Source organism: Trypanosoma brucei, chromosome 9 (genome assembly GCF_000210295.1).
Source record: "Trypanosoma brucei gambiense DAL972 chromosome 9, complete sequence".
NCBI classification, from domain to species: domain Eukaryota; phylum Euglenozoa; class Kinetoplastea; order Trypanosomatida; family Trypanosomatidae; genus Trypanosoma; species Trypanosoma brucei.
This window is the reverse complement of record NC_026742.1, coordinates 990744-1015753: the sequence shown is the minus strand read 5'-3', so window position 1 is coordinate 1015753 and position 25010 is coordinate 990744. Positions and strand designations below refer to the sequence as shown.

The following is a 25010-nucleotide window of genomic DNA, read 5'->3' as shown; positions in this document are numbered from 1 at the left end:
TGCTCCAAAGCAAGAACAACACGTGGGTTAGCACCACTTTACAGTTTGTCACTGACGTATTTGGGTAGTTGACTTTTTTGAACGTTCTCGCAACGTACCACTCAGCGTTCGGATATTCTTCGGCTATTGTTGGTCTTTGTGTCGAGCATAACGAAGTCACACACGGATACAGGCGTATACATGTGCAATCACCAACAACCTGACCCCCATTTCCCATCCTCTGTGATTTCATCTATTCCTTCGATCTTCTACTTACTAAAAGAACTTGTTACCTCAGTAGTTGAAGCACATATGTCCGGGACGCCGACAAGGAAAAACTTGGTTGCCAGTGGTGCATCGTCGGCACGTCGAGCGGCTCATAGCGGCGTGAACCAAACTACAGAGCACCGACGTTCCTCCATAAAGACCGATGGCAAGCGCTCTACTCCAAGTAAAGGATCCCATATTGGTAACGAACGGAAGAGTAACCGCAGCAACTCGGGCGACCGAAAAAGTAACCGCAGCAACTCAGGTGACCGGAAAAGTAACCGCAGAAACCCAACCCCTGAACCAAATGGTTCTCTGGAGAACATGTCGACCAGTCAGTTGTTATCCAGGTTGTTATGTAACACGCGGTTAGAGGACATGCGACCGGACGCCTATCGATTAGATATGACCCAAAAGGAGGATGTGCGGTACCTCTATGAGATGCAACATCGCGTGGATCCCGAGTTGAACCCCTTCAGGGCGCGCGCTAATACCGCAAAAATAAATCAAATGAATAAAAGCCGAATCTTTGATTTTACCTCTCCAACCCCTCCTGTGCGAAAGCAGCCTGCAGTAAAACACGATGACGGACTGGGAAGTCTGGCGCGGTTCATTTATTCCCAAGAGGGGCGCCGAAAAACAACACCACTGGGGCGGCGTCCCAACACGGTTGCACAAAGGAGAGCCACATTTCATCCTTTCAGACCCGACGAACAGGAGTACAATCCGATCACACCCGGGCGCCGAGTCCGTTACCAGTTGTCGACGTACCGATGGGATAACCTTGGCGGAAATCTTGTGGTAAAGGAACGGTCGAGTGCCGCCACCACACCACGTCCATGCATCCGCACGAGGAAGGGCGTGGATGCATTTGAGGCCACACAACCCGTACATACCTTACCTCCCCGTAAGCGGCCTCCCCGTGTCACAGAATCGATGCAGGGGCATCCAGGGTATTTGGATCATGATATTTTTGGTATCCGGAGCCGCCGTAAAGAAGCGACGCAGCGTTGTCGTTCTCTTTCACCTTTCTTGGTTGGGCGAACTGATCTGGACGTGAGGAGGACGGCTGTGAGCCAATCTGCCACACCATTGTATTCTCCGAGAAATAACTATCCAGCCGCCGCAGGTGTCACAAGTACCCCAAACCGGAGGCACTGCACAACACCTTTTGGCGATGAGTCTCCAGCGGAAGTTGGTCCCCGTGGTTTGTCCAGCAGCCGAGAGCCCATACATTTCTCAGAAGGTGAAGACAATAGGGACGGCTGTCAATGTGTTTGCACCGCCAACACACCAACCAAAGGAGACATAAGCGCCACATCGGCACCAGGAGGAGGAGATAATTTCTACGACCCAGCTGGAGTGTTGGTATCGCCTCGTATTAGAAGTGGCGTGGGTCGCGTCGCTGGGCAGCATGTGACAAAATCAAATATAGTCTTTGGCGAAACATACCAACCCCAAACACCCTCACCACGGAGGGTTTCATACCATACAAGCCATTTGAATTCAACGCAAGTGCGTGATTTATTAGTGTGGACGTAGAGTGACATTGAAGAATAGACAAGAAACTCTCTGTTCACCGTGCCTGTGGATTTTTTTTGTGTATGTGTGTGTTTTATCATTTCGTTCTTCCACAAATTTTTCATCACTGACACCCGCTGATTCCTGTTCACGGGTGGGTAAAATATCACGGAAACACGTTTGCTTATGTTTCGCATACATTTTTTTTTCATTTGGTGTTATGTGAGTGCGTTTTAGATACACGTATAGTTGCTCATCCTTTTTCATTTTTCTTTTTTACCTAGAAATATTTAAAAAAATAACGTGAGAGAATGATTTTTCATATTTTCCTACATAGATTCAATTTCACAGCAACAGTGTTTCGTTCTTTATTTGTGATAGATAACTGTTTAAACCCCTTCTTTGCCACCATATTTTAATTTTTGAACAGAAATGAAAAGACGTCTCTGCATCTATTACTTTCCTTTCATATATATATATATATATATATATATATATATATCTGCTGTGCTGCCCCAGATGGTTCTGTGGCACTTCTGAATTAACCCTTAACTGCAATTAAAAAAAAAAATGTTGCGGTGGGGGGCGCCGCTTTTTTTTTTTGCAAAGGAACGGAAGAAGACCACATGTCGTTTTAATGGGATTTTTTTTTTGCAAAAAGAACGATACTATTTCCCTGTTCCTCCTTCAATGATACTCATGCATCACACGTTCCTGCAATTTATTTCTGCTTGATTGCTGCCTCTCTGCATGCATGTAGGGAAGGAAGTGTTGAGGGATTAAGATTGAGATGCGTATACATCATGCATTCTTTAGGCAATCTTGTCGCATAATGCGCGGTATCGACTCAGCGAGATCAACTCACACTTTTGTTAACGGTACCGACGGCATGGGGACCATCCATATGTTATTTTCGAAACGAACTCACAGTAACACAACTCATAGTAATGCAGACTCAGCTTATATGCCTGGCAGCAACGTCCATGTTGAGCACCCCATAGTGCAACTACCCGCACGCTCATTATGGTGCAAACAATATCCTCTTGATATTTCTCTTGTTCGTCGCGGTGAGTTCAATGATATGATTGGCCGAGTCCGAGCAGCGCGGCATTACTACCAATATCCTTCTTTGTGTGCTCCAAAGATTGGTTGGAACGTGCAGATGTTTACCCTCTTTGATGGCACTGTCTTCATTAACCCCATTAACCTTGACACACTAGAGGTGGAGGAAATAGCTAAGCAAAAGAGCATCACCTTTGTTGAGGCTGAAGCTCTGTGGATGGAAAAGAAACGCCGTGAGGGGAAAACTTGTTTTGCATGGGAGCCGTGTGCCAGTTGCTGTTTTCTGCTACATTTCATTGAGCGTCCGTCAACGGTGCGTGTGCGGGCGATTGCAGAAGATGGCAACCCATTTGAAGTTACCCTCGATAAGATGAGGGCGCGGATGGCGTTGCATGAATTGGACCATCTTAACGGTATTCTTTTTACCCGTCGGATTCCTGACACGAGTCACGTCGTCCCGTTGGAGGGGTTTAGTACAATGAGCGAATGGCCAGATGATTACCCCTCGTTGGAGGCCCGAAGCACGTTCCTCTATACCACCTTCACGCCACCCTACACATTCATCACAGATAGCGTTGAAGATGCTCAACTCCTCGACCGGAAGTTCGAGGATGGAATATATCCCGGTTGCGAGCATGACAGGCGCATGCGCATTGAAAGTGCTGCGTTTGAAGAACTACAGCGGGCACAGTGGCGTATGGAAAAGACACGTGAGGAGAATAGCGAGGAGTACGATGGAGTTGAGGGAGAGGTGGATGAAGAAGATCAAGAACACTGTGAGGAGACCGCCGCTGGTGGTGTTGCAGTGAAGGATAACGCCCCTCAGTAGCCAAAGGACACAAAACATCGGGAGTGTGACACCATTCAACGGGTAGGTGCAGTACTATTTATTTGTTTCCTTCTTGAACTCGAAGGTGTTTGTGTTGTTATATGGGATATGAACTTATTCGCTTCCCTTACCGTTTACCTCAGTTTCGTTACAATTCACTTCGGTTATCCCTATTTGTCAGTGTTGCTGTCTTCGTTAACTTCTTAATATTATTCTTTTTATCCTATGTGTGGGTGATACAGGATAGGGTAAGCACCGAAAAAATATGCACCGAAAGCAGGCATGGTCAAAGCGCGTGAAGAAGGAGCGCCAAAAGAAGAAGTACCTCACGCGCATGCAGGCAACGCGTTTGCTGCAGGTCGACTCGATTCACTTTCGTCGCCTCTGCATACTCAAGGGTATTTATCCCCGTGCTCTGAACCGAAGCAAGCAGAAACAAAGCGGCAACGACAAGCAATATTACCTTGCCCGTGAAATTAAGTGGTTGGTACGGGATCACCTGGCGGATCGCATGATGGCGTTCCGCGCGTGGGAAAAGAAGGTTCGCCGGGCGGAGGCGATGAGGCTCACTGAAGACCTTAAAGTCCTTCACAGTAACAAGGTTAAACCCAAGTATAGCCTTGTTGCCACAATTAAGGAGCGCTATCCTTACTTCGCTGACGCTGTGCGGGATATTGATGACGCCATGTCTATGATTGCATTGTACGCTTTTTTGAGTCCCGAAGTGGCGAGTGAGAGTACCATTGAGACGCATCACACGCTGACCTCTGGACTTCATCGACGGGCCCGCGAGACATGCGAACGGTGGAATAGCTATGTAGAGCGCGCCCAAGCCTTGTCAAAGGGATTTATATCCATAAAAGGGTATTACTTTGAGGCCATTGTTCGTGGTGAGCGTGTGCGTTGGTTATGCCCGCATGAGTACGCTCACAAATTTCCAGCAGGTGTACAGCAGTATATAATGATCAGTTTCCTTGAGTTCTACCTTGAATTGATGCGCTTCGTGCTTTTTAAGTTGGAGCGTGACCTAGCGGAGAAGCAGAAAGCGGAGGAGGAAGAGCCGAACCTAAACGCAGAGAATTTCGACACCACTAACAAGGAAACCGTTCAAGGGTTAGGCGGGACGGTGGGACAAGTTGCCAAACGGGTGGAGCTGATGGACGAGGAGCTGCGGAAGGTACGTCGCGTATTTGAGGGACTCTCCTTCTACATATCGCGTGAGGTCCCACACAAACATGCAGCACTTGTAATCAAGGCATGCGGTGGCCGTGTTGCAACAGGATACGTCGCCGAAAACATTACACATTTTGTAGTAGACCGACCGGCACTGCCACCTGGTTTTGAGAAAGATGATCGCATTGAATACGTTCAACCGCAATATCTCTTCGATTGTCTCAATGCGCGCCTACTGCTTCCACCCAACGGTTACCGCATTGGTGAGGAGCTCCCGCCGCACGTTTCGCCCTTCACAGTGGCCATCACCAACAGCACGGAGGACATTGCTGCCGTGGAGGAGGCCCGACGGGATCATCCTAAGATAGTTTCATATGTTCCAAAGCGCGTGCACGAGATCCGAAAGCTCATCAACCCGCAGTATACACCAACAGACCCTGATGGAAAGGCTGCGGAGCTCCTTCTTGAAGAGGAAAGTGACGAGGAGAACGTCGCCGCACAGGAGCTAGACAGAGACGACGACGTGCAACTCTCTGGTGACGAACTCCAAGAGGCGCGACGACGACCCAAGTGGGAGGATGAACAAGTGACTGAGTCTGTTGAACGCAGCAAATTATCTGCTTTGAAGGTGCGTCAACAGCGCGAGTTGAACTTGATGAATGCTCCTACCAACGAAGCTGTGGCACGTCGGCGCTTGGCACAGCAGAAGGCAAAGGAGGCACGCAAACAGCAAGAGACGGATGAACATCGGCTTCGTAGAAAACTCGCAGATGTGAAACGGCAAGAAGTGGCGACACGCAAGATGCAACTGCAGGTTGCCCGCAAAAAGGCTGCGAGATATTACAAGATGGTCAACGGTGTTGTGCAAGGCAACGAAAGGCGCGAGAAAATGCTGACAGCGAAGGCAAAGCAGTTGTCAGAAGGTCGCATTTCCGCGGCGAAGGACGGAAGTGGACTCGTGAACAATAAGTTGGAGGCAAGACGTGCGAAGGCAGAGGCCGCCGGGAAGAAGTTGAAGGAGAAGAAACCCAGTAATCCATACAGTAAGCTTCCAAAGTGGGTGCGTTGAGAAAGCAGAGCGGAAGCCCGTCTTGCTTGCATTTATGGGGAATTCACGGTGGATAATTCACTCGGAGCGTAGTGTTTGACTCGTTTCTCAAGGTCTAGGTTGTGGTGTGTCGCTTCGCCCTTGGTTTTTTTTACTTCGGCTTCTTGCCGATCCTTCGCTTGGCCCACAACTCATCATTCCGTAGCCACATTGTACTGTGAGTGGTAAGGAAAGAGAATCAATCATAAAACTGAATGTTTCTGTCCGTCCCTTGTATTGATTTCTCTCGCATGTGCCGTTGCGCAAAAAGAGAGGGAGGGTGAGGAGTTTACGGTTGTTTGAATCGGGGGGGAAAAAACGGTGAAGACAAGCGTTCGATGCGGTTTAAGATTAGTTAAAGTAATGTTCGAATTCCCGATAACGCCGCTTAACAGTCTTTTTAAAAAAAAAAGGGAAGAGGAAAGTTAAAGCGAAAGAAAAAAAAAATACATCCAATCCATACGAGGGGATGGAGAGTGCAATAATAACAACAAAAAGAATATGGAAAGTGGGGACAGTGAGACGTTTCCTCACGACACCCACAACATTGTAGAAATGTTGAGATTATGCTTTAACAGTTATTACGATACTTTGAATCCCCTGATTTCTCTTACCATCATTTCATTCGCAGCAACAATTCATTACAAGGGATAGACTCCAGCGACTCCAGCAACCCCAGCAACCGAGAGGAGGAAGCTGTTATTGTGTTGTAAAGGAGAATAAAAAGGTGCACATATAAACACACACAAAAAATAAATAAATAAATAAAAATACAGCACCGTAGAGCTCCTCAGAAGAGAAGAGAGGGGGAAAAGAGACCTGACATGTCACATCTCTTGCGCTCTCGGAAACCGTACGTGCCAATTGATACATGCAGCCCCGCAGGTACATGGATTGAAGAAAAACATTACAACAAGGAGCGGCACAAAGACGGTGCAACGTGCTCGCGAAAGGTCCTCTGTGGAAACTGGCAGGAGGAAAAAGTGCTGGAGGATGATCTCCTCGCGCAACAACCAGTTCCATCAGACCCCAAAGGGCAAATGGACTTTACCTCGACTACAGTACTGCGAGCGAGTCTCGATGCCATTCGCCCAGGGAAAAACGATCGGTTTACTGGCGGTTATTCATCTACGCCTTATGTAACATCCGATGCACGAAATCCCCACTCTCGATTCCTGCAAACAACAAATCGTGAGGACTATTGCGAAAAGAATGCTGATCTCCGTACACTTCGACGTCCAGATTTGGGGGCACGCAGTCGAGTGCTGCTTCAAGTGGCCCTGAACGCCGCACGTGAGGAAAAGAACGCGACAGAAGCTGAGCGTAAGCAACTGACAAACGTTGGAATGGATGGTAACAATGTGTATCTTTCAACCTACCAGAAGGTTCACTGCCTGCCGGAGGAGTTACCAGTGGTTGATTCACTTTGCAATGATTATCTCTCAGACGAGCCAATCACCTTATATACTGGTAACCCGGAAACAGGATGTACGATGACTGTCCACGGTAAAACGCCCGTAGAGCCCGTAGAGGGGCGGTCGCGGTTCGGTCGCCACACATACTTCACTGAGCGGAAGTATTGCCTGTAGTTTTTTTGTGGGTGCAGGTTGCATGGAGCGGGGGGGGGCAGTTATTAGGGCTTGATTCACTACCGGAATGTATAATATGTTGTTGGGATATATTTAGAATCGACACAGATTTTTCGTGTGTAATTGAAGTTCACATTTAGTTGTGGGTTTTGTCGTCACGCCCAACATTCACTCCCTCCCTCCATTTCATTTCCGTGCTCTCTTGGTCACGCGAAGAATTTATGAACTGTATGCGAGATGTGAAGGTGGGCCACGCATCCTTTGTCTTTCCTTCTGGCTACAATAATGTATCTTGTGCTTATTGTTTATTTATTTATTTTTTTTGCTGATTTGGTGATTTGCTGCAAAAAAAAAAAGAGTGGTTAGGTAAATACGCATTCACATATATTCAGTAGATACGTAGTATACTTGGTTGTCATTGTATATAGTAGGCTAGGCATTCAATCCAACAGTTGCTGAAGTCTGTTAAAAAGCAAGACTAGGAGCTGCAAGAGACTAAAACATCCGTAATTGAGTGAGTTTTTTGTGAGATTTGTTGACCTCGCAGTTGTTTATTTATTCATTTTTTTTTTTATTTTGAGGGGTGGAAGGGCGGATTAAATACTCAAGAGGAAGATGGGGAGTGATCTTTCCATTGTGTTACGCACATGTGTTGCAGCACCCGACTGTACCAAAGAAGAAAACCAGTCGACCCCAGCAGCCGATGGGGGAAGGGATTCCGAAGAACTAAAATGGTACACGGAGCTGCGGCTTGCGGACAGGAGTTCTCCCGAGGCACCGGAATCCATTCTGAGGTCTGATTTTGGTGTTGAACCGGAGGTACTCATTCCGGAGTGCACATTAACTGCTCTAAGCGAACTTGACACGAGAGACCCCAAGGCATTTTTACGTCTCAAGAAAGTTTTGTGTTGCCCAAAGTGTGCGGGTCGTGTTGGACTTGCGGTGGATTCTTCTGCGTCCATTGGCCGCCGTCTTCACGTTGCCGAACACCGTCGGGTATTTACGCAATGTCTTTCGGCACTTCTGTCCAAATTGGTTCTTGCAATGAAGGACAACGTGTCGGACGAGAGCAGAGAGGATCAATTGGCGAGGGTGAAGAGGGAAAGCACTCCGCTTGACGCTGAATGTACGTTGCCAATAGGGGGGTACGAACTCTTTCTGTTGGATCTTCAGCATTGTTTGTTGGACGACGCGAGTGGGCCGTGGATTGTGCGTGACTTTCTGGAGCACGTGGGTAACTCGAGGCACCAGCATTCAGCGGTGTCATTGGTACACGATGAACAGAGATCGCGGTCATCCTCAATTATGTCGTTTTGTTTGTCTCCCTCGGCACGTGAGAGGTTGAGCACTAACTACACATCGCTTCAGTTTCTCATGGCTGAAAACGATAGCAACCCCCCCGTATCACAGGCAGCGGAGGCCGCGGAACAAACCTTCTGTAAGTCGCTATGTTATATAAGGCTCTCGGAAAACAACATGTCACAAATAGGCATGCGCAAATGTGTGGAAGAGCTCGTTGGTTGCAAAGACAAGGAAAAGATGCGGTGCCTCAGATCCCTGCGCCTGATCGACGTTAGACAAAATGAAGAAACGGTTGCGGCCCAGCGCGCTGTCGCGAACTTGTCATCAACGTCCAACATCCATATTTTAGTCGGTGACAGTGGCCTGCGGTGGCGCTATCAGTCGGGTGTGCGCTACAGCGTTGGTCTCGCGAGCAGACTCGGACGCAGCTTATCACATACGACAGATGTACATAGAAGCATGCTGAGTGAAGAGCGGTTGCGAGCCCCGTCGCAACTAACAATGTCTAATGCACGGTTTTCAATACCGATGGCATCGCACATTGGATTTGATCAACGAACGAGACAGTATGAAGATGAAGGAAGTGCAGTTCCTGTGGGTGTAGTGACCGACGTCCTACCAAACACACCGCTTGAGACGAGATTAGCGGAGTTAGAGGAAGATGTAGAGGAACCATTTCCCAGGTCACTGCATGGACATATTGAAGATACTAGAGGAAATGACAATAGATGTTTACACTCATATCAACAGAACAAACAACACCAATCCAAGACCGCATCGGCGGCACTCGCCACAGCTGTACCTGAGAACGATGCAGAATTTTTTCAAGATTCCGATGCTGCGGATGCATGTTCGGAAGGTGGAGCCATGCTTCGAGAGCCCCAAACATTCCTCGCGGCTCCGCACCCGGAGCTTCTGGCAACAACTCAAATGAAAAGAGAAAAACGCGGTCTAGCGGACGGTGGTCAAAGTTCCGTTGCCCCGCGTATTTCTGCAAGGCGCACCATCGCCACTCGTGACACGGCGAATCAAAATAAAGCACGTTTTTTGAGAACTGATAAACCAACTGTAGGTCGTTCTACTTCCTCCAGAACCCCTACCAGCGAGCGGGCGACTGCACGCACGGCGAGACCTCAGCCTGATTCAAATCGTACAAACAAAACGAAAGGAGTTGCAACTGTTGCGGCTGGGGGCGGGTCTCTGAAACATCTCAGCAGGGAGCCACCAAAGCGTGTAAAATAAATGCGTCAATGCTCGCATGGTGGTGTATGTCCGTATAAGCGCGTTTGTGTGCATTCACTCTCGGTTGTTTAAAGCTCTAAGTTTGCAATAAAAAAGAAAAAAAAGAGAAAAATGGAAAGGGTTACAGGCGCTACTGTCGTTTCATCAATACAAGATCATTATCACACTTTATGTCTCATGGGGGAATGGGTAACCAAATCGAAGGAAGGAGAAAAGGAAAGAAGGAAGGAAGGAAGAAATGCAACCAAACAGTGTGGTTGTGTAATTTGAAAAAGGCGTATAAGTGAAGAATTGCTCTATTATTACGGATGACAACTAGGCTTTTGCTCAACAGGGGAGTAAGGAACGAAACCAATGATCTCTCTTTTTTTCTTTTGTGGGCCCAACTCACATGAAATACGGGGAAGGAGATAAGAGATGGAGAGCATAATTTAGACGTGCGAATGAAAATTAAATGACCATGCTTTTATGTATGTGTATATATTTATGTTTGTGTGTTTATGCTTTTTTTTTCCTTTTCTTTTTAACTGTTTGTGCTTTTGTTGTTTCATTCGCAAACACATGGGTTGTTGGTTGGGTCGCCGCCCACAAGGAAAATAAAACATGGCAGTGTGAGCACTTCTACCACCGGTTGTTCACTATACAACTTCTATTCTTCTTCTTCTTCTTCGCTCCTTCCCTTTTCTATGATTGGCTTCCGTTCTTTTAGAATTTTCTTTTTTTTTTGAGTATGTGAGATATTTTGGTACTACCATTTTCTTCTTAAATCTTTTCTTTCCTTCCATTAACCGCTTTCCTTGTCCCCCTTTTTTTCACCTTTAACAAAAACTAGGGAGGTATGATCTCAGTAGCTTACTGTAAAAAGAAAAAAAAAGCAAAATAGAGCGCCTCCGGTTGAGCTTAGGTATTTTCTTTTGCCGGTTATTCATTTACCTTCTCATTTTTTCTTTTTTTTTTCACCTTTCATTTAAAGTTTTTTTTATCTTTATCTTTTTTTTTGTTTTTTTTCTTTTTCTTCCCCCCCTGGCTTTTTTTGTTCTCACCCTTCGATCTTCCGTATCTCCGTTCATGTTACTCAGGTTTTTGTTTTCAACAGCTTCCAATGCATAACTATGTGCTGTCGGTGTATTATTGATGTCATTACCTTCACAATTCTTACCCATTTCTTTACTATCAATACCGCAATATTCAATTTTTGTCTCTTTTTCTTCCTTTGTCCCCTGCATCTTTTAATTTAATGAAAGAATACGAAGCAGAATATTGACTAATTCCGTGAGAGAACATTCTGGCAGAAAGGGAAAAGGGAAAAGGGAATATAAATATATATATTTATAGTGGGCAAGTAAATACATAAATACTTAGGCACGTTTTGTTTATCTTGTCTTGAGCCTTACTGACGGACACGGACACGGACACGATAGCACGGGCGCAGTGACAACTGAAGCAAAAAAAAGGGGGGAGCTCCTGTTCTTTCGTGACAGCGAATATTATTCCGCTAAGTTGTGTTCGATTGAGCAACGGCGTAGGAGAGGAAGATAGGGTGTAAAACTATATATATATATATAACCAAAAAGTGTAAAGATGCTGGGTCGAAAATGCAGTGGCTCTCTGTACACACTTATGGAAGTGAACGAAAATGCCACGCCACAGGAAATTAAGCGTGCGTACCATCGACTAGCACTCATTCTTCACCCCGATAAAACGGATGGCACAACCACAGAGCAGTTCACTCGTTTGCAAGAGGCGTACAGCATCCTTAGCGATGAGCAGCAACGACGCACGTACAACACCTTTGGAAGGGAGGGCGTTGCTACCCTAAACAAACTTAATGAAATGAACGTACCTGTGAACCCGTCCGCCTTCCGTTTCCTGTGTTTCCTTGTTATGATGTTGATACTACTACTGTTACTCCAGTTAGAGCTTGTTGTTGTTCGATTGGACTACGAATTGAGTTGGAAATGGCCCGTGGTGTTTATTCCTCTTTGGATTGCCCTGGCACCCCCCACATTACTCGCTTTAGGTTTGTTGGCTGCTGGAATCAAACAGTTGGACTTTTTATGTGTATGTGTCGGGGTTGAAATCCTACTATTCGTTGGTAGTATTGCAACATTCGTTGCTGGGTTGTGCGGTGCGCTGTCATGGCCTGTTGCCCTTTCGCCGGCCATAGCGTTTTACGCAGTGCGTGTCCTTCATATCATACCTCATCTGTTCCCGTCAAGGTTTGTGCAGAATTCCGAAGATGGCAGCGGAGAGGTGACGTTTTCGCGCAAGAAATATTGTCTGTTTGTTCTCATGGTGTTATTTGAGGAGGGGTGTGCTATTGCCTTCTTCACGCTTCTAATGCTTCGTGCTATGCAAAAGAGTGAGGAAAGTAAGGACGAACCACTTTCCTTTTGGATTGTGTTCTCCCCACTCATTGCGTGTCTTGGTTTGAAGGCGCTGCTTCACTTATGTTTCTGCATGATCTGTAGCAAAGTGGAGCAGCCAAACCAGCAAGCATCTCAGAAGAGTACCTCTGCGTTTCTTTTCGTGGTTTACAGCAGTATGATATATGTGGCATGCATGATTGCGGCAAAAGCCAATGTTGAGATTAACAAATGGACTGACGGCTTTAATCCTTCAGCAGCTGTTGCGGTGATACCCATACAAGTCATCTTTATCTCCTTATTTCTTGCATCAGTCATCATGTTTTGCACCGCATCTCGGGTATACGAAGCCATGTTGTTTGGGGTTGCGAATGAGGAAGACGATGCTGAACGTGGGGCAACCACACCACTGTCTCCACGCAACACGGGTGGATCTAACAGCTTTAGGTGTGAAACAGTACCGGGCGAACATCAGCAGAGGAAACAGGGGGCTGATGAAGTGGTGTGATCATGGCCACTTTAAATTTTACGTTGCAGTAATAAAGCGTTGCATATATATATATATATGTTTGTGTTCTCTGCGTTGTTGTCTGAGTACCTCCACAGTGAGGTGAAAACTACATAAATGTTACGTGAAGCGAACGAATAGACATCTGCGCGTCAAGAACAACTTGGATCGCGTCAGACGGTTTCCCCCTCCTGGAACTGTTGTCTTTTGGGAACAGATGTTTTCCATACAATAGTACCTAAGTGCCGTGCAGTACGCGTTGCATGCGCTTTTCAACATGCATCCTTTATTTATATATATTTTGGTGTCGATCTTCTTCCCTACGAAGAAGAAAAAAAAGGCTTCGCGGCGGAATGAAATCCTACTCTCTTCACTGTTAGCAAGTCATTCATTTGACGTTTCGTTGTTGGCGGTTACACTTCACTACATACATTGGGAAGCGGTGACACAATGCACACATTTTTTTTCTTCATCATGACGGTTAGCGGCACGAACGCAGTTTAAGTAACGTGTAAATGGGGGAATTCCTCTGTAGTTATTTTCCAACACCATCGCCCATATTGGTAGTCGATTGGCGTGCAGCGGGAAAGATGCTGGGAAGTACGACGACGCAGGAGAGCGAAGCAAAAAGGGGGGTAAATGCTGTTGTTTCACCTTTGGCGAGTTAGTCATGTTGTAGCATTGGCATCAGTAAATTTCTCACCCTGGTTCCTGCCTGTGCTGTGAATGCAATATATATATATATTTATATTTATAATAATAATAACAAGACTAGTGCTGCATTCATGAAAAGCATGAGGGGTGTTTGTCCTGCAAACGTAATCTACGGCACGATCCCACAAACGAGACAACGACAGCTATAATCTGGGGAGAGGAAGGGGGGAATTTCCTCTGCTTATATATTTACATTTGAATCAGCGAATTTATCAACATGCATACACATCTTCCTTTACATTATTTATCCACTGCGTGTCTGCTTTTAGATTTCTCCTTCCCTGTTTTATGCGCATTTCAACTTTTCCCTTCTTACATTTCTTTCGCTACATCCAATCTGAATAGTAACCCGGACCATCACGATGAGCGCTAACGATGTTCAAAACCCTCCAGTGGAAGACGACGAGGTCCCAACCCTCGAAGCCGCTGACACTCAACAGGCTTCCAAGCCATCCAAGCGCTACGCAAAGGCTATGGCCAAGATGGGTTTGAAACCTGAGCCAAACATCTCTAAGGTACACATTCGCAAACGTGCGGCGCTCTCTTTTGTGGTGAACCAACCCGAGGTGTACCGCTTTCCAGGAACCAACACATTCCTAATCTTTGGTGAAGCTCAGCTTGGCGACACAACGATGCAAACGCAGGAAGCCGCAGCTCGCGCGGTGTCTGGCGCCCTTGTGGAGGAGGTGGGAACTGCAGGAGAGGAAACCTCTCAGCTTGCTGGTGAAACTCCTGCAGCAGCTGCCCCATCTGAGAGCAAACAGACTCCCGACGATGTCGAGATTGTGGAAGGCGAATTCGACGATAAGGAGATTGCTGTGGTTATGGCACAAGGCAAAACGGACCGCATTGGAGCAATCCGCGCCCTTCGGAACAACAAGGGAGATATCGTCAATGCTATCATGGAACTGACGATGGATCCCAACTGATCGAGAGTGCTTTTCGTGAGCAACAGTGTAAGTGAAACCCCCAATAAGGACATAAGGGGGATGGAGGGAAGTGAAAACTGTAAGAAAAAAATATGAGATTTGAAGTGGACTCTCAGAAGTGATTTGTGGGGTTCTGCCTAGGAGTGTTTCCTTGGCCACCTGCTTGTAAGTTACGAAGGAAAGAATGTGCAAGAACAATATACAGTGATATCAGAAAAGAGTAAGCGATACAAAAATGATAAAAATGTTTGTGCTACTACATTCGCCTCATTCCTTCGTTTTTCTCTGCGTGTCTGTTTTTAGATTTCTCCTTCCCTGTTTTATGCGCATTTCAACTTTTCTTTTCCCTTCTTGCATTTCTTTCGCTAAATCCAATCTGAACAGTAACCCGGACCATCACGATGAGCGCTAACGATGTTCAAAACCCTCCAGTGGAAGACGACGAGGTCCCAACCCTCGAAGCCGCTGACACTCAACAGGCTTCCAAGCCATCCAAGCGCTACGCAAAGGCTATGGCCAAGATGGGTTTGAAACCTGAGCCAAACATCTCTAAGGTACACATTCGCAAACGTGCGGCGCTCTCTTTTGTGGTGAACCAACCCGAGGTGTACCGCTTTCCAGGAACCAACACATTCCTAATCTTTGGTGAAGCTCAGCTTGGCGACACAACGATGCAAACGCAGGAAGCCGCAGCTCGCGCGGTGTCTGGCGCCCTTGTGGAGGAGGTGGGAACTGCAGGAGAGGAAACCTCTGAGCTTGCTGGTGAAACTCCTGCAGCAGCTGCCCCATCTGAGAGCAAACAGACTCCCGACGATGTCGAGATTGTGGAAGGCGAATTCGACGATAAGGAGATTGCTGTGGTTATGGCACAAGGCAAAACGGACCGCATTGGAGCAATCCGCGCCCTTCGGAACAACAAGGGAGATATCGTCAATGCTATCATGGAACTGACGATGGATCCCAACTGATCGAGAGTGCTTTTCGTGAGCGATTACCGAGGTGAAAAGTTTTTTCTTAATTTCCTTTTTAAAAATAATGGCCTGAAAGTTAAACGTGAGTCACGTAATGTTGACCCACCGTCTCAGTCGTGCACAGTGAATCCTCCATCCATTGTGATGTTAACATAACTTTTTCCTCACATCTTTCCTCTCTTTCTCTTTGTCTGTACTTTCTTATACTTCTTGTTTCTGCAGTGGTTTGATCGGCCAAAAGATTCGTCATGGCTCGCCGTCCCGCACGTTGCTACCGCTTCTGCAAGAACAAACCGTATCCTAAGTCACGCTTCTGTCGTGGTGTACCGGACCCGAGGATTCGCACCTTCGACATTGGTAAGCGCCGTGCGCCAGTGGATGAGTTCCCCGTGTGTGTCCATGTTGTGTCCCGTGAACTAGAGCAAATCTCATCTGAGGCATTGGAAGCTGCCCGTATTCAGGCTAACAAGTATATGGTGAAGCGTGCCAACAAGGAATGTTTCCACATGCGTATCCGCGCCCATCCGTTCCACGTACTTCGCATCAACAAAATGCTTTCGTGTGCTGGCGCCGATCGTCTGCAGACGGGCATGCGGCAGTCGTACGGCAAACCGAATGGGACCTGCGCCCGCGTGCGGATTGGTCAGATCCTCTTGTCTATGAGGACAAAGGACACATACGTCCCACAGGCACTGGAGTCTCTTCGCCGTGCTAAGATGAAGTTCCCTGGTAGGCAAATCATTGTGATATCGAAATATTGGGGCTTTACAAACATCCTCCGAAATGAGTACGAGGAGTTACGTGACGCAGGGAAGTTGCAACAACGCGGCCTCCACGTGAAGCTGATCACACCAAAGGGTAAGATCACCCCATACAACATCATGGCCTAAACGACCACGGCTCTTTTGCTCGATTGAGCGTTCATTTCTACTTTTCTGCTGCTTAATGTTCCTTTTAATGATTTTTGCGTTTGTCGTCTTGTGGTGCAACGTTGTTGGACTCTCATGCTGGAACGCAGGGTGTTTGCTAGCATTTATATTTCACTTTTTCTCCTTTTTTCTCGCTCTCTCTCTCTCTTTGCCCCCCCTTCAATTTAACATACCGACCATCTTTTGATGATATTATGTGTGCTTGCCACTGGTGGAAAGGGGAACCAAAGGGGCCAACCTTGCGAAGAAATTCCAGGCGGAAGGTGGTCGTACTATCCTCATTGCTTGCGAACTGTAGTGTCATATTTTGACATTCCATGTACAAGGAGACCACTATGACACCCATACATGGGTATACTCTGCCGGTTCCCTTGACAAATGGTGGGTATGCGTCGATGCTGTCCGTCATCAGGGCTCTTGGGCGGCTTGATCAAACAAGCGAACGTGTCTTTGGTAACATTGAACAGGCTGTTGAGCGGTCACGCGAAACACTGGAGCAACTTCAGGGACGCATCGCGGTTTGTGCTGATCAAGTCGAGCAGCTTCAAGGACGGAGGGAGGCGATGGTGGTGAAGAGTAGGGTTCGATTTCCAAAACAAAAACACTACACGCTTCCAATAGGGCGCGCACCGTGTGAGGATCGAGGCTGTGTGCCAGAAAGGGCGTATGTCATGCCAGCAATCATTCAAGCAGATGATTCGGGTGCATCACCAGTGGTGGGCAGTAGCGGGGGCGATAGCGGCAACGGCTCCGACCCATGGCAGCTTGGAGGCCAGGAAGGGGAGGATGCATATCCGAAGCCCGTCCGCCGCCTTGATTGCCCTGGAGCAGAGCAGCGGTTAATGAAACCGCAGCATCCATTGCAGGAGGCAACGGTTAAGAGCTTAATGCCGCTTGGTGCGACGTGGCGCTATCATAGTGGTGTGGATCGCGGTCTTGGGAGACTACCGGCACATCTCGTGAGCGTCAGCTCACTATTATTATTTAATACTAGGGAGAACCTCTACAAAGAGTACCATGAGATGGATGTGCTGACGCAACAGCGGCAAGAGCGTGTCGTAGCCACCAAGCAGCGACTTGGTACATCAGATGTGCACCGCGATTACGTGACCCAAGCGTCGACTGATGAATATGCCTTCGTCCCGCTGATGGAGGAGGTGGCGAATCTGATGGACGATCTCCCAGAAAACTTGCCCCTTGAAGGCATTGCGGAGGTTGCGTGGAATGCCTACAGTTTGGAGGACCAGGACAACATCGCGCCAAGCGGGCAGCGACGGCTTGGGGAAAGGGGTGATTCAGTTGGAAGTGGCAGTGGGTCGACTCGAAATAAAAAGAAAGGTCAGGAGGCATTGGCGATTACCGCAGGTCCTGATGCAGCAGGTGGCCCGTCCTCACGTGCTATCGTGCCAAGTGGGCTTCCACCACCACCCCCACCGCCAGGTGGATTGCGACCACCCGGTAAAGCGCCACCACCACCCCCGCCGCCGCCACCAATGTTTGCGGGAAAAATGAAGGCGCCACCCCCTCCACCAATAAAAGCACCACCACCCATGCCTTCATTACCCGGAGCAGCTGCGACGAAAGGACTACCAATTGGTAATGCACCACCGGCTCCACCCCCGCCTCCTCCACCACCACCACCCGGTAAAGCAAAGGCACCCGCGAAGCCGGCCGCCAAATCGGATGTTAAACCGGCCCCTAAACCAGCAACGAAGAGCAACCTTGATGCGCTTTCTTCTCTGCTTGCGAATCGTCGCAAAGGGATATTGGGAATGCACTCTGACGGTGAGGATGAAGACGACGATCATGGCAGGCGCCCTCCCGCCTCTGGACCATCGAAGGGTATGACAATAAACAGAAACGCACCGGCACCCCCACAAAAGGGTGGAGTTCCACCGCCGCCACCGCCACCACCCCCTCCGAAAGCGCCACCGCCGAAGGGACCGCCACCAAAGGTTGCGCCTCCTCCTCCTCCTCCGCCACCGCCACCACCGGCTCCCGGAAAACTTCCGCCGAAACGTAAAACCGACGATGATGACGATTGGTAAAAAGTTTGGCTGCTCATCTTTCTCTAAACGAAGAAATACGCTGTGGAGTTAGTTGATGGCACACAGAATCCCTCGAATGGACGATTGAATTTCCTGTGTGTGCCGTCCGAATCATCAAGTGCAAGGAGGCAGGGATACGTTCCTACTCGCTTGCGCCCTCTTTCCATACACTGCCACATCCTTTATTTGCATCTCTTCATTTGCTGAGTTTATTGGCATAACATTGCTGTCTCCTGCACGCATTTGTCATAGCATACCACCTGCTTCTAATTGGGATTGTGTCTATTTTTAGCCTCCCCCTGTCACCGTCTTTTTCTTGGTGCGATTCATGATTGGTGTGTTATGTGCTTACACTTACACTTGCATTTCTTCTGTCTCAACGCGGCCACTCGACGTGCATTTTCTCATTGTGTGGTAACGTGCTTTAAAACAAAAAAAATTAGCTATCTCAATGTCAAAAGACGGTGTATCACCCTCTTTCAACGGGGCTAAGGGAGAAAAGGATGGGGGAGTTTCTGTATTCTCAGCGACTGATTACATGCCCGCCATCTTGGCAAACCCCCTCACTGTCAGGGCAGCAGTACTTCGTAAACCTGAATTGGCCCAGTCGTCCCTACCAGAACTAGTGGAAGAAGGCGATATTCTTTTTGATGTTCTCGCTAATCCGCTCCACCATCCCCTGGTGACGGTCAAACAGAGTGGCGATCCATTGGTTTCCCAGCGACGAAGCGAGGCGGCACGACTGGCAATGCAAGGCGTTAGTTCCGTTCTTTCGCTGCCGTCCGTAGTCGGTAAGCACTTCGTTGGTCAACCGTTTCGTGCGATCTTAAGTTTCCACAACGCTGCAGCCTATCCGCTAACAACAGCAGTAATACGAATTAATATCGTCACACCATCTGTGCGGCACGTGACTCTCGTAAACCATGAGTGCCCCGCAATTGAAGCCAGGGGAAACGTCTCCTTTACTGTAGAGCATCTCCTCTCATCCCCTGGTCAGTATACCCTCAGCGTGGTGGCCACATGTGTTGATGTTGTCAAGGAGCAAAAACGACTGACATGGGCATCGACGATTGAGGTTGAACATGCGATAGTTGAAGTTCGTCGGTCACTTCGTCTTCTCCCCGCGTCGTTTGGCAGAGGTGGTGACAATTATAAGCAATTGCAAGAAAAGGGCCCGAGCGCCTCAGTTGGGTCATCGGATTCCTTTTTTCCATCTAGGAGGTATGCATTAACAGTATGTCTGCAAAATGTCGCAACGGTTCCGATTGTTGTGGAAAATGTGGAGCTACGTGTTGGGGAGACTTTTCAAGTACTGTCGTCTTCTAAAAGTGCAGTGGCGAATCAAGTGACCACGGGACCGCACAGCGAATCAAATTCCGCTGGGGAAGCGGAAGAATGTGATATAAGTGGTGCCAATGTGCGCCACCTGAGCGGTGGAATTGAGGTAGTAGACGACGTTTTTCTGAGTCCGAAGGACAAACGTAGATATTTCTTTGAGTTTACCATGAGGCCAGAGGCGGTGCGCTCCCTTATGTTGGGACAGATGCCTCTTGCCGAACAAGTAGGTGCCGTGGCACCGCGGATTGTCGACGTTGGTTACGTGGTTTGGGACTGGAGGCGGCCAAATGGAGACAGTGGAAGAGATGGTAGTGGTGTCGTGCAGCTTGAGCTTCCCAGGCATCCGATGTTGGAATTGCATGTAACCAACATGGAGCCCACGTCACCGCAAGTGGGAACCCCCGTCAAGTTTGAGTGTGCCATCGTCAACCACCACACGCAACAAACCGTTGATTTAGCATTGCGGGTCCGGCCAGAGCTGCTGGCGCCAGCGTTTGTGTATGCGGGGCCGCTGGCTGTTCCCGTGGGTGTTGTTGAGCCGAACGGAATGACGACACTGACACTCACACTGGTGCCGTGGCGGACGGGTTGGGTGTCGCTGAATGGGGGTTTAGAGCTCTGTGATACACGAGCACCGGGTTGTGTCTTGTGGCCGCCCCTACCGCAAGTTTCGCCTGGTAAGTCGGACCGGCTGAGGGAACCGTACCCACCAGTGATTTGCGAACTTTTGGTGTGTTAATTTCAAGTGTACAGATGGTACTTTGTGCTATTCTTCCTCCCAGTTGTTACCAACCAAACACTGCTGCAAGCTTGCTCCCCACGACTTCATTTTTCCGTCCGTCAACGACTGGTTCAATCAACTGCTGCTCTATCATCACCCACCCAAACCATGTCACTGTGGGGGTTTAAACCGCTATGCTTTGCATTTCCTTTCGCCCTGTTTGGTTTGTGATGCTCTTTGATTGCTCCGTTGAAGCAGGCCAGAGCTCGATTCTTTTTTCCTTGCTCCTACCACTTTTTCTATAAATGAACTGCAGAACACCCCACGTTGGAAACGTCCGATGAGTCAAAGCTCCGTTGTCTCACCACACGATGCAGCGTCATATGAGCCTGTACAACATTCGGCTAGGATGCGAAGGGTTAAAAAGTGTTTCGTCGCTCATTGTATCGCAGTCCCCGGTGTCGAAGCGAGTATATAAGTGGCCATGATTGATTCGATATATATATGTGTGTGTATGCATATTTACCACTGAAGGCAACGCAACACCCGATTGTGTTTGCTATCGTTTGCATGGACCCGTTATCAGTCGTAAAGCCCCGGTGAACTTAACAACAGGGCGGCGGGGGTGGGGGGGAAGAAACGCAACTGGGCAATCTCTGCGCTCAACCTCAAAGTTAAGGCGTGTCGCATCATGCGGAATGTTTCCAGGATGTTATGTGAGGTGCCGACGGATCCGTTTGAGTTTACATTGATTTTTTATTTGGGTACCTTCTCTCCTCGCATGGACAAATTATTTTTTTTCCACATGTGCCACCACAAGAAAAAGCAACTTCACGGACCGCGAGATGGTTGGTTAACTCGAGGAGGTGAATTCTTTGTACACCAGAAGGGTGGACCACAAGGAGGTGCATAATTGAATTGAATTCCGCTGGCAAAGATTTGCTGAAGTCTGGCATAATTATACACTTATTTGGTTTCGTGCGTCTGCTTGTACCTTGAGAGGATTCCCCTTCTCCCCTCGATCACCCTTACCAATGAGGGGGAAAAAGGAGTCTTTACTTCAAGTAATTGCGACCTAACTGACACTTCTCACGGGGGAATGCACTGGCGCGCTTGTTTCTCATCATCGGCTTCAGCACAGATGCAATTTCCTCCCTTTCTTCCCCGTTGGTCTCGTTTCCTCCTTTACGGAAAGCCGACATTTCCTGACCCCTTGGCATTTGGTCGCTCACAGGTTGCCAGGTAGTGGGCTCAGAGGACACCAATAAAAGGAGGAAATGCAGGTTTTATTGAAACTTCGGCAACCTCTAGCGGGATGCCGCCCGTGCGTCCATCGGTGTGTAGGGCTTATTTTTGATTCTCCAATGGTGGAAGCACGGTTGGCTTCGTCGAGTTTCAGTGGGAGGAACAGTGAGAGCGCAATTTTATTTAGCAAGGGGCCAAGAGCAAGTGTGGCATCATCTGTGAAGCACATGGTCCCGCCACCACAGCGACAACCACAGACCACAAAACCCGTAACATCATCACCACCAAATGTTCTGTCAGGGCCACTTCCCGCCGTGGGAACACCTTTGCTCGATGCTGGGGAAATAACCACCGAGGTTGCGGCGGTGCTAGTGATGTATCGACGGCATCTCAACGAACAGCGTGAAATGGCGAATGGGAAAGGGGTGGATTTGGGTGAAGCAATTGCAACCACAACTGCTGACACGTGGGGCGGTGTGACGATAAGCGTGCCTTTTTATCCGCCAGTGCCATTGGAATACATGGAAGAACATTTTCAGCCATTGCTCTCGCGATTGGTTCCTGGCGCCGGATCTCCTGTTCGATTAGTGGGTGCTGGGGTTGGGGTGGAACACAACAAGCAGCTCCTTACGAGTCGAATTCAGAGTACACGCGTGTTCACCTTATCGCCGTCTTCGTCCCGAACATCACTTGATGGGAAAATCAGTCCTGAAAGCAGAGGCGCAGACGAGAAACTTGTGATCCGTGTTAGACCCGGCGTACGGGAGTTGGCTACTGAAATCGCTGCGCTCGTCCGCACGTTGGAAGCTTCGAATGGTTGCGGTGAGAGGCGTCCAGTGCCACTAAAAGTCATTCATCGTGCGTCGCTAAGCCACGCTGCAACGAGCTTCATACGCCGCGAGTTGTCCAATGACATCAAACGGCTTTTGCTGGTATACGAGTGTGAGCTGTTTGCGTTTTCTGGCAACGGTTCTGTTGTGCGTGTGAGGGATGGTTGTGGAATGGGTAACGCAAGGGGGGATGAATCGACTACTGTGAGAAGCGAAGCGGCTTCACCGACCCAGTCACACCACGTACCCGTCAACTCTGCTCCTTCTCCTCCTGTTGGTGAAGCTCACACCGTAATGCATATGGGGGAGCGAATCATCGCCCCCTCATCAATGGAACGCTATCGTCTTTCACAGAGTCTTTTGCCGCTGCTGCAGTTCATTCAAACAATCCCCGTGAGTTCTACTGGCATGTCAGTTGACAGCGACGGCCACGGTTTTGTTGACTTTGCCGCGGTGCGGAACCGTGTTTTGGCAGCACACCCATCACTCACCTCTCTTTTCGTGTTGAATCGTGAGGACGTGCGACGTCGTCGAGAAGTTGCTTTTCTGTCAGCGCTCAGCACTCTAGGTGTGGAGTGGTGCTGGGGGAGGCCTTTGGCTGAGTGCCAGCAGCGCAAGACTCAGCACCAGGGGAGGCAATCACCACATCTTGAGTCATCAAACGAAGCGCTATCCGATATTGGTGTACTTTTCCTTCGCCGTCGACTTTGTGCAGTGCCGGAAGCACAAGTTACTGCAAAGGGGGACATGCCTCCAACAGGGCGACTGCCTCACAGTGTCGTGCTGAGGGAATTGAGTGATGAGGGAGAAGTCGCAGATGCCCCAGTGAGTCGGTTGGTTGTCGACGAACGTCCGTGGTGGAGCTTTGTTTCTTATTGGCAAGGGAGTGCACCCGACCCTGAGGAAAACGTAGACATGTTGGATCGTCTTTTTTGTGGGTTGCAAGCTGCTGTTTATGAGAAACTGGAGCAACTTCCATCGGTGAGGCTATTTGTACAGCCGGTGGGTGAAGATATTGTCGCCGCCCCTGCGTGCGCAATGTACCCCATGGGGGCGTGTGCCAACATAGCTTTTGTGCGCCACCTGATGCGATATTTCACCACTAGGCAGCACGAAGCACTGCACCCAATGCTTATTGGGGAAGTTCAGGGCCGCGTTTCTCCGCTTGTTAAAAACGAAATTAAAGAAAACATTGCATGTCTCTTCTTCCCATATGAAGAGTGCAGTGCCCAACCGACCGGCTCACATATCGGGGCGAAAGTGGACAGTGGCTGTGGGGCGTGCGGTGATAATGCGACTAAATATAAGTTGATTGTGTTCAACAGGTTTGTTGACGGTTGCTACAAAACGGAAGGGGGCAGGCAAGTGTTGTATATTCGTGCACGCGCCACACCGGGGGAGCCGCCGCTGGCTAGTAGGAAAAAGCTGCCAGCAAGGTTGGTTCTTGAGGTCATGTGTTGCCTCCATCGGGAGTTGTTGCGCCGGGCGGAGGAAATTGGAATGGATTTTGAAGATGATGTGGATGAATCAGACGAAAGCAATAGAGGTGACGGTAGCGGCGACGGCTCTTGCCTCTCATTCGCAGTGCTCCGAACGCTACTATCAATTGATATTCGCGTGTTTATCCGGGATCACATCGGTGACCCCGCTCTGATTCCTCTACTTGTTGTATGTCACCCGCGGTATTTTTTTACTACATCCGATGGGGTCTCTAACTGCTGGGGAGCGGTAGGATTAACGTGTGCTGGACGGCGCCTTGCGCGGCATTTGGAAGAAACTTCAGATAGGGAGTTAGGGATATCCTACTGCGGGAACCAACCGTCGCCATACAGGAATCCACTGACAGGAAGTCTCTTCATGAACAATACTCGACAGCAGTTGGAGTCGTTTCTCATATGCCGTTGAAGAGAGTCGGCCGCTGGTGGTATTGCCATTGGGGTCGTGCACGCTGCTACTGGAACTCACGTTGATTTATGGGATCAAATTGAAGGTTAACCTACTGGACTGGATATGTGGCAGTAGTAGAACTACGAGGGTTGCGTCTTGGAAGCACTTGGACACAGAGGGAAAGTGCTAAATCTGTCCCTTATGAAGCGAGTGGTGTATTGACTCGTGCAAGAGGTGCTGTGCCGAAGTGGCACTCAATCGTCTGTGGTTAGGCGAATGGGTTTTTCATGTCTAACAATTCCATCACCCTTCCTCAATCCTGTTTGCTGTGGTATACTTTGCTTCAACTCCTTTACCCACTCCACCACTATACGATGGTGGGTCAAAGGCTACTTCGTTTTTATTTTATTTTTCTGTTATTGATTGTCAACAGTTAGGCAGAGCATCCCGCAGGGATAGGAGAGAGCGTTCGC

General features: G+C 48.6%; 12 protein-coding genes across 12 annotated transcripts; all 12 read left to right on the top strand.

Moving 5' to 3' along the window:
• Positions 1–180: 180 nt before the first annotated feature.
• Positions 181–1788, top strand: TbgDal_IX4490 (hypothetical protein, conserved; the record flags this gene model as incomplete). The annotated part of the gene is made up of 1 exon (XM_011778337.1): positions 181–1788. The coding sequence occupies one exon, from the start codon at positions 181–183 to the stop codon at positions 1786–1788; it is 1608 nt and encodes a 535-aa protein (XP_011776639.1).
• A 769-nt stretch (positions 1789–2557) lies between these two features.
• Positions 2558–3658, top strand: TbgDal_IX4480 (metalloprotease-like protein; the record flags this gene model as incomplete). Its single annotated transcript, XM_011778336.1, has 1 exon — positions 2558–3658. One exon carries the CDS (start codon positions 2558–2560, stop codon positions 3656–3658), a length of 1101 nt encoding a protein of 366 aa, XP_011776638.1.
• Positions 3659–3923: 265 nt separating this feature from the next.
• TbgDal_IX4470 (hypothetical protein, conserved) lies at positions 3924–5900 on the top strand (the record flags this gene model as incomplete). Its single annotated transcript, XM_011778335.1, has 1 exon — positions 3924–5900. One exon carries the CDS (start codon positions 3924–3926, stop codon positions 5898–5900), a length of 1977 nt encoding a protein of 658 aa, XP_011776637.1.
• An 842-nt stretch (positions 5901–6742) lies between these two features.
• On the top strand, positions 6743–7507 carry TbgDal_IX4460 (hypothetical protein, conserved; the record flags this gene model as incomplete). Its single annotated transcript, XM_011778334.1, has 1 exon — positions 6743–7507. One exon carries the CDS (start codon positions 6743–6745, stop codon positions 7505–7507), a length of 765 nt encoding a protein of 254 aa, XP_011776636.1.
• Positions 7508–8122: 615 nt separating this feature from the next.
• TbgDal_IX4450 (hypothetical protein, conserved) lies at positions 8123–10051 on the top strand (the record flags this gene model as incomplete). The annotated part of the gene is made up of 1 exon (XM_011778333.1): positions 8123–10051. The coding sequence occupies one exon, from the start codon at positions 8123–8125 to the stop codon at positions 10049–10051; it is 1929 nt and encodes a 642-aa protein (XP_011776635.1).
• A 1581-nt stretch (positions 10052–11632) lies between these two features.
• Positions 11633–12925, top strand: TbgDal_IX4440 (chaperone protein DNAj, putative; the record flags this gene model as incomplete). The annotated part of the gene is made up of 1 exon (XM_011778332.1): positions 11633–12925. The coding sequence occupies one exon, from the start codon at positions 11633–11635 to the stop codon at positions 12923–12925; it is 1293 nt and encodes a 430-aa protein (XP_011776634.1).
• Positions 12926–14001: 1076 nt separating this feature from the next.
• TbgDal_IX4430 (nascent polypeptide associated complex subunit,putative) lies at positions 14002–14568 on the top strand (the record flags this gene model as incomplete). Its single annotated transcript, XM_011778331.1, has 1 exon — positions 14002–14568. The coding sequence occupies one exon, from the start codon at positions 14002–14004 to the stop codon at positions 14566–14568; it is 567 nt and encodes a 188-aa protein (XP_011776633.1).
• Positions 14569–14969: 401 nt separating this feature from the next.
• Positions 14970–15536, top strand: TbgDal_IX4420 (nascent polypeptide associated complex subunit,putative; the record flags this gene model as incomplete). The annotated part of the gene is made up of 1 exon (XM_011778330.1): positions 14970–15536. The coding sequence occupies one exon, from the start codon at positions 14970–14972 to the stop codon at positions 15534–15536; it is 567 nt and encodes a 188-aa protein (XP_011776632.1).
• Positions 15537–15787: 251 nt separating this feature from the next.
• Positions 15788–16429, top strand: TbgDal_IX4410 (60S ribosomal protein L10, putative; the record flags this gene model as incomplete). The annotated part of the gene is made up of 1 exon (XM_011778329.1): positions 15788–16429. The coding sequence occupies one exon, from the start codon at positions 15788–15790 to the stop codon at positions 16427–16429; it is 642 nt and encodes a 213-aa protein (XP_011776631.1).
• A 356-nt stretch (positions 16430–16785) lies between these two features.
• TbgDal_IX4400 (hypothetical protein, conserved) lies at positions 16786–18516 on the top strand (the record flags this gene model as incomplete). Its single annotated transcript, XM_011778328.1, has 1 exon — positions 16786–18516. The coding sequence occupies one exon, from the start codon at positions 16786–16788 to the stop codon at positions 18514–18516; it is 1731 nt and encodes a 576-aa protein (XP_011776630.1).
• A 451-nt stretch (positions 18517–18967) lies between these two features.
• On the top strand, positions 18968–20593 carry TbgDal_IX4390 (hypothetical protein, conserved; the record flags this gene model as incomplete). Its single annotated transcript, XM_011778327.1, has 1 exon — positions 18968–20593. The coding sequence occupies one exon, from the start codon at positions 18968–18970 to the stop codon at positions 20591–20593; it is 1626 nt and encodes a 541-aa protein (XP_011776629.1).
• Positions 20594–21852: 1259 nt separating this feature from the next.
• On the top strand, positions 21853–24555 carry TbgDal_IX4380 (hypothetical protein, conserved; the record flags this gene model as incomplete). The annotated part of the gene is made up of 1 exon (XM_011778326.1): positions 21853–24555. The coding sequence occupies one exon, from the start codon at positions 21853–21855 to the stop codon at positions 24553–24555; it is 2703 nt and encodes a 900-aa protein (XP_011776628.1).
• Positions 24556–25010: the final 455 nt, after the last annotated feature.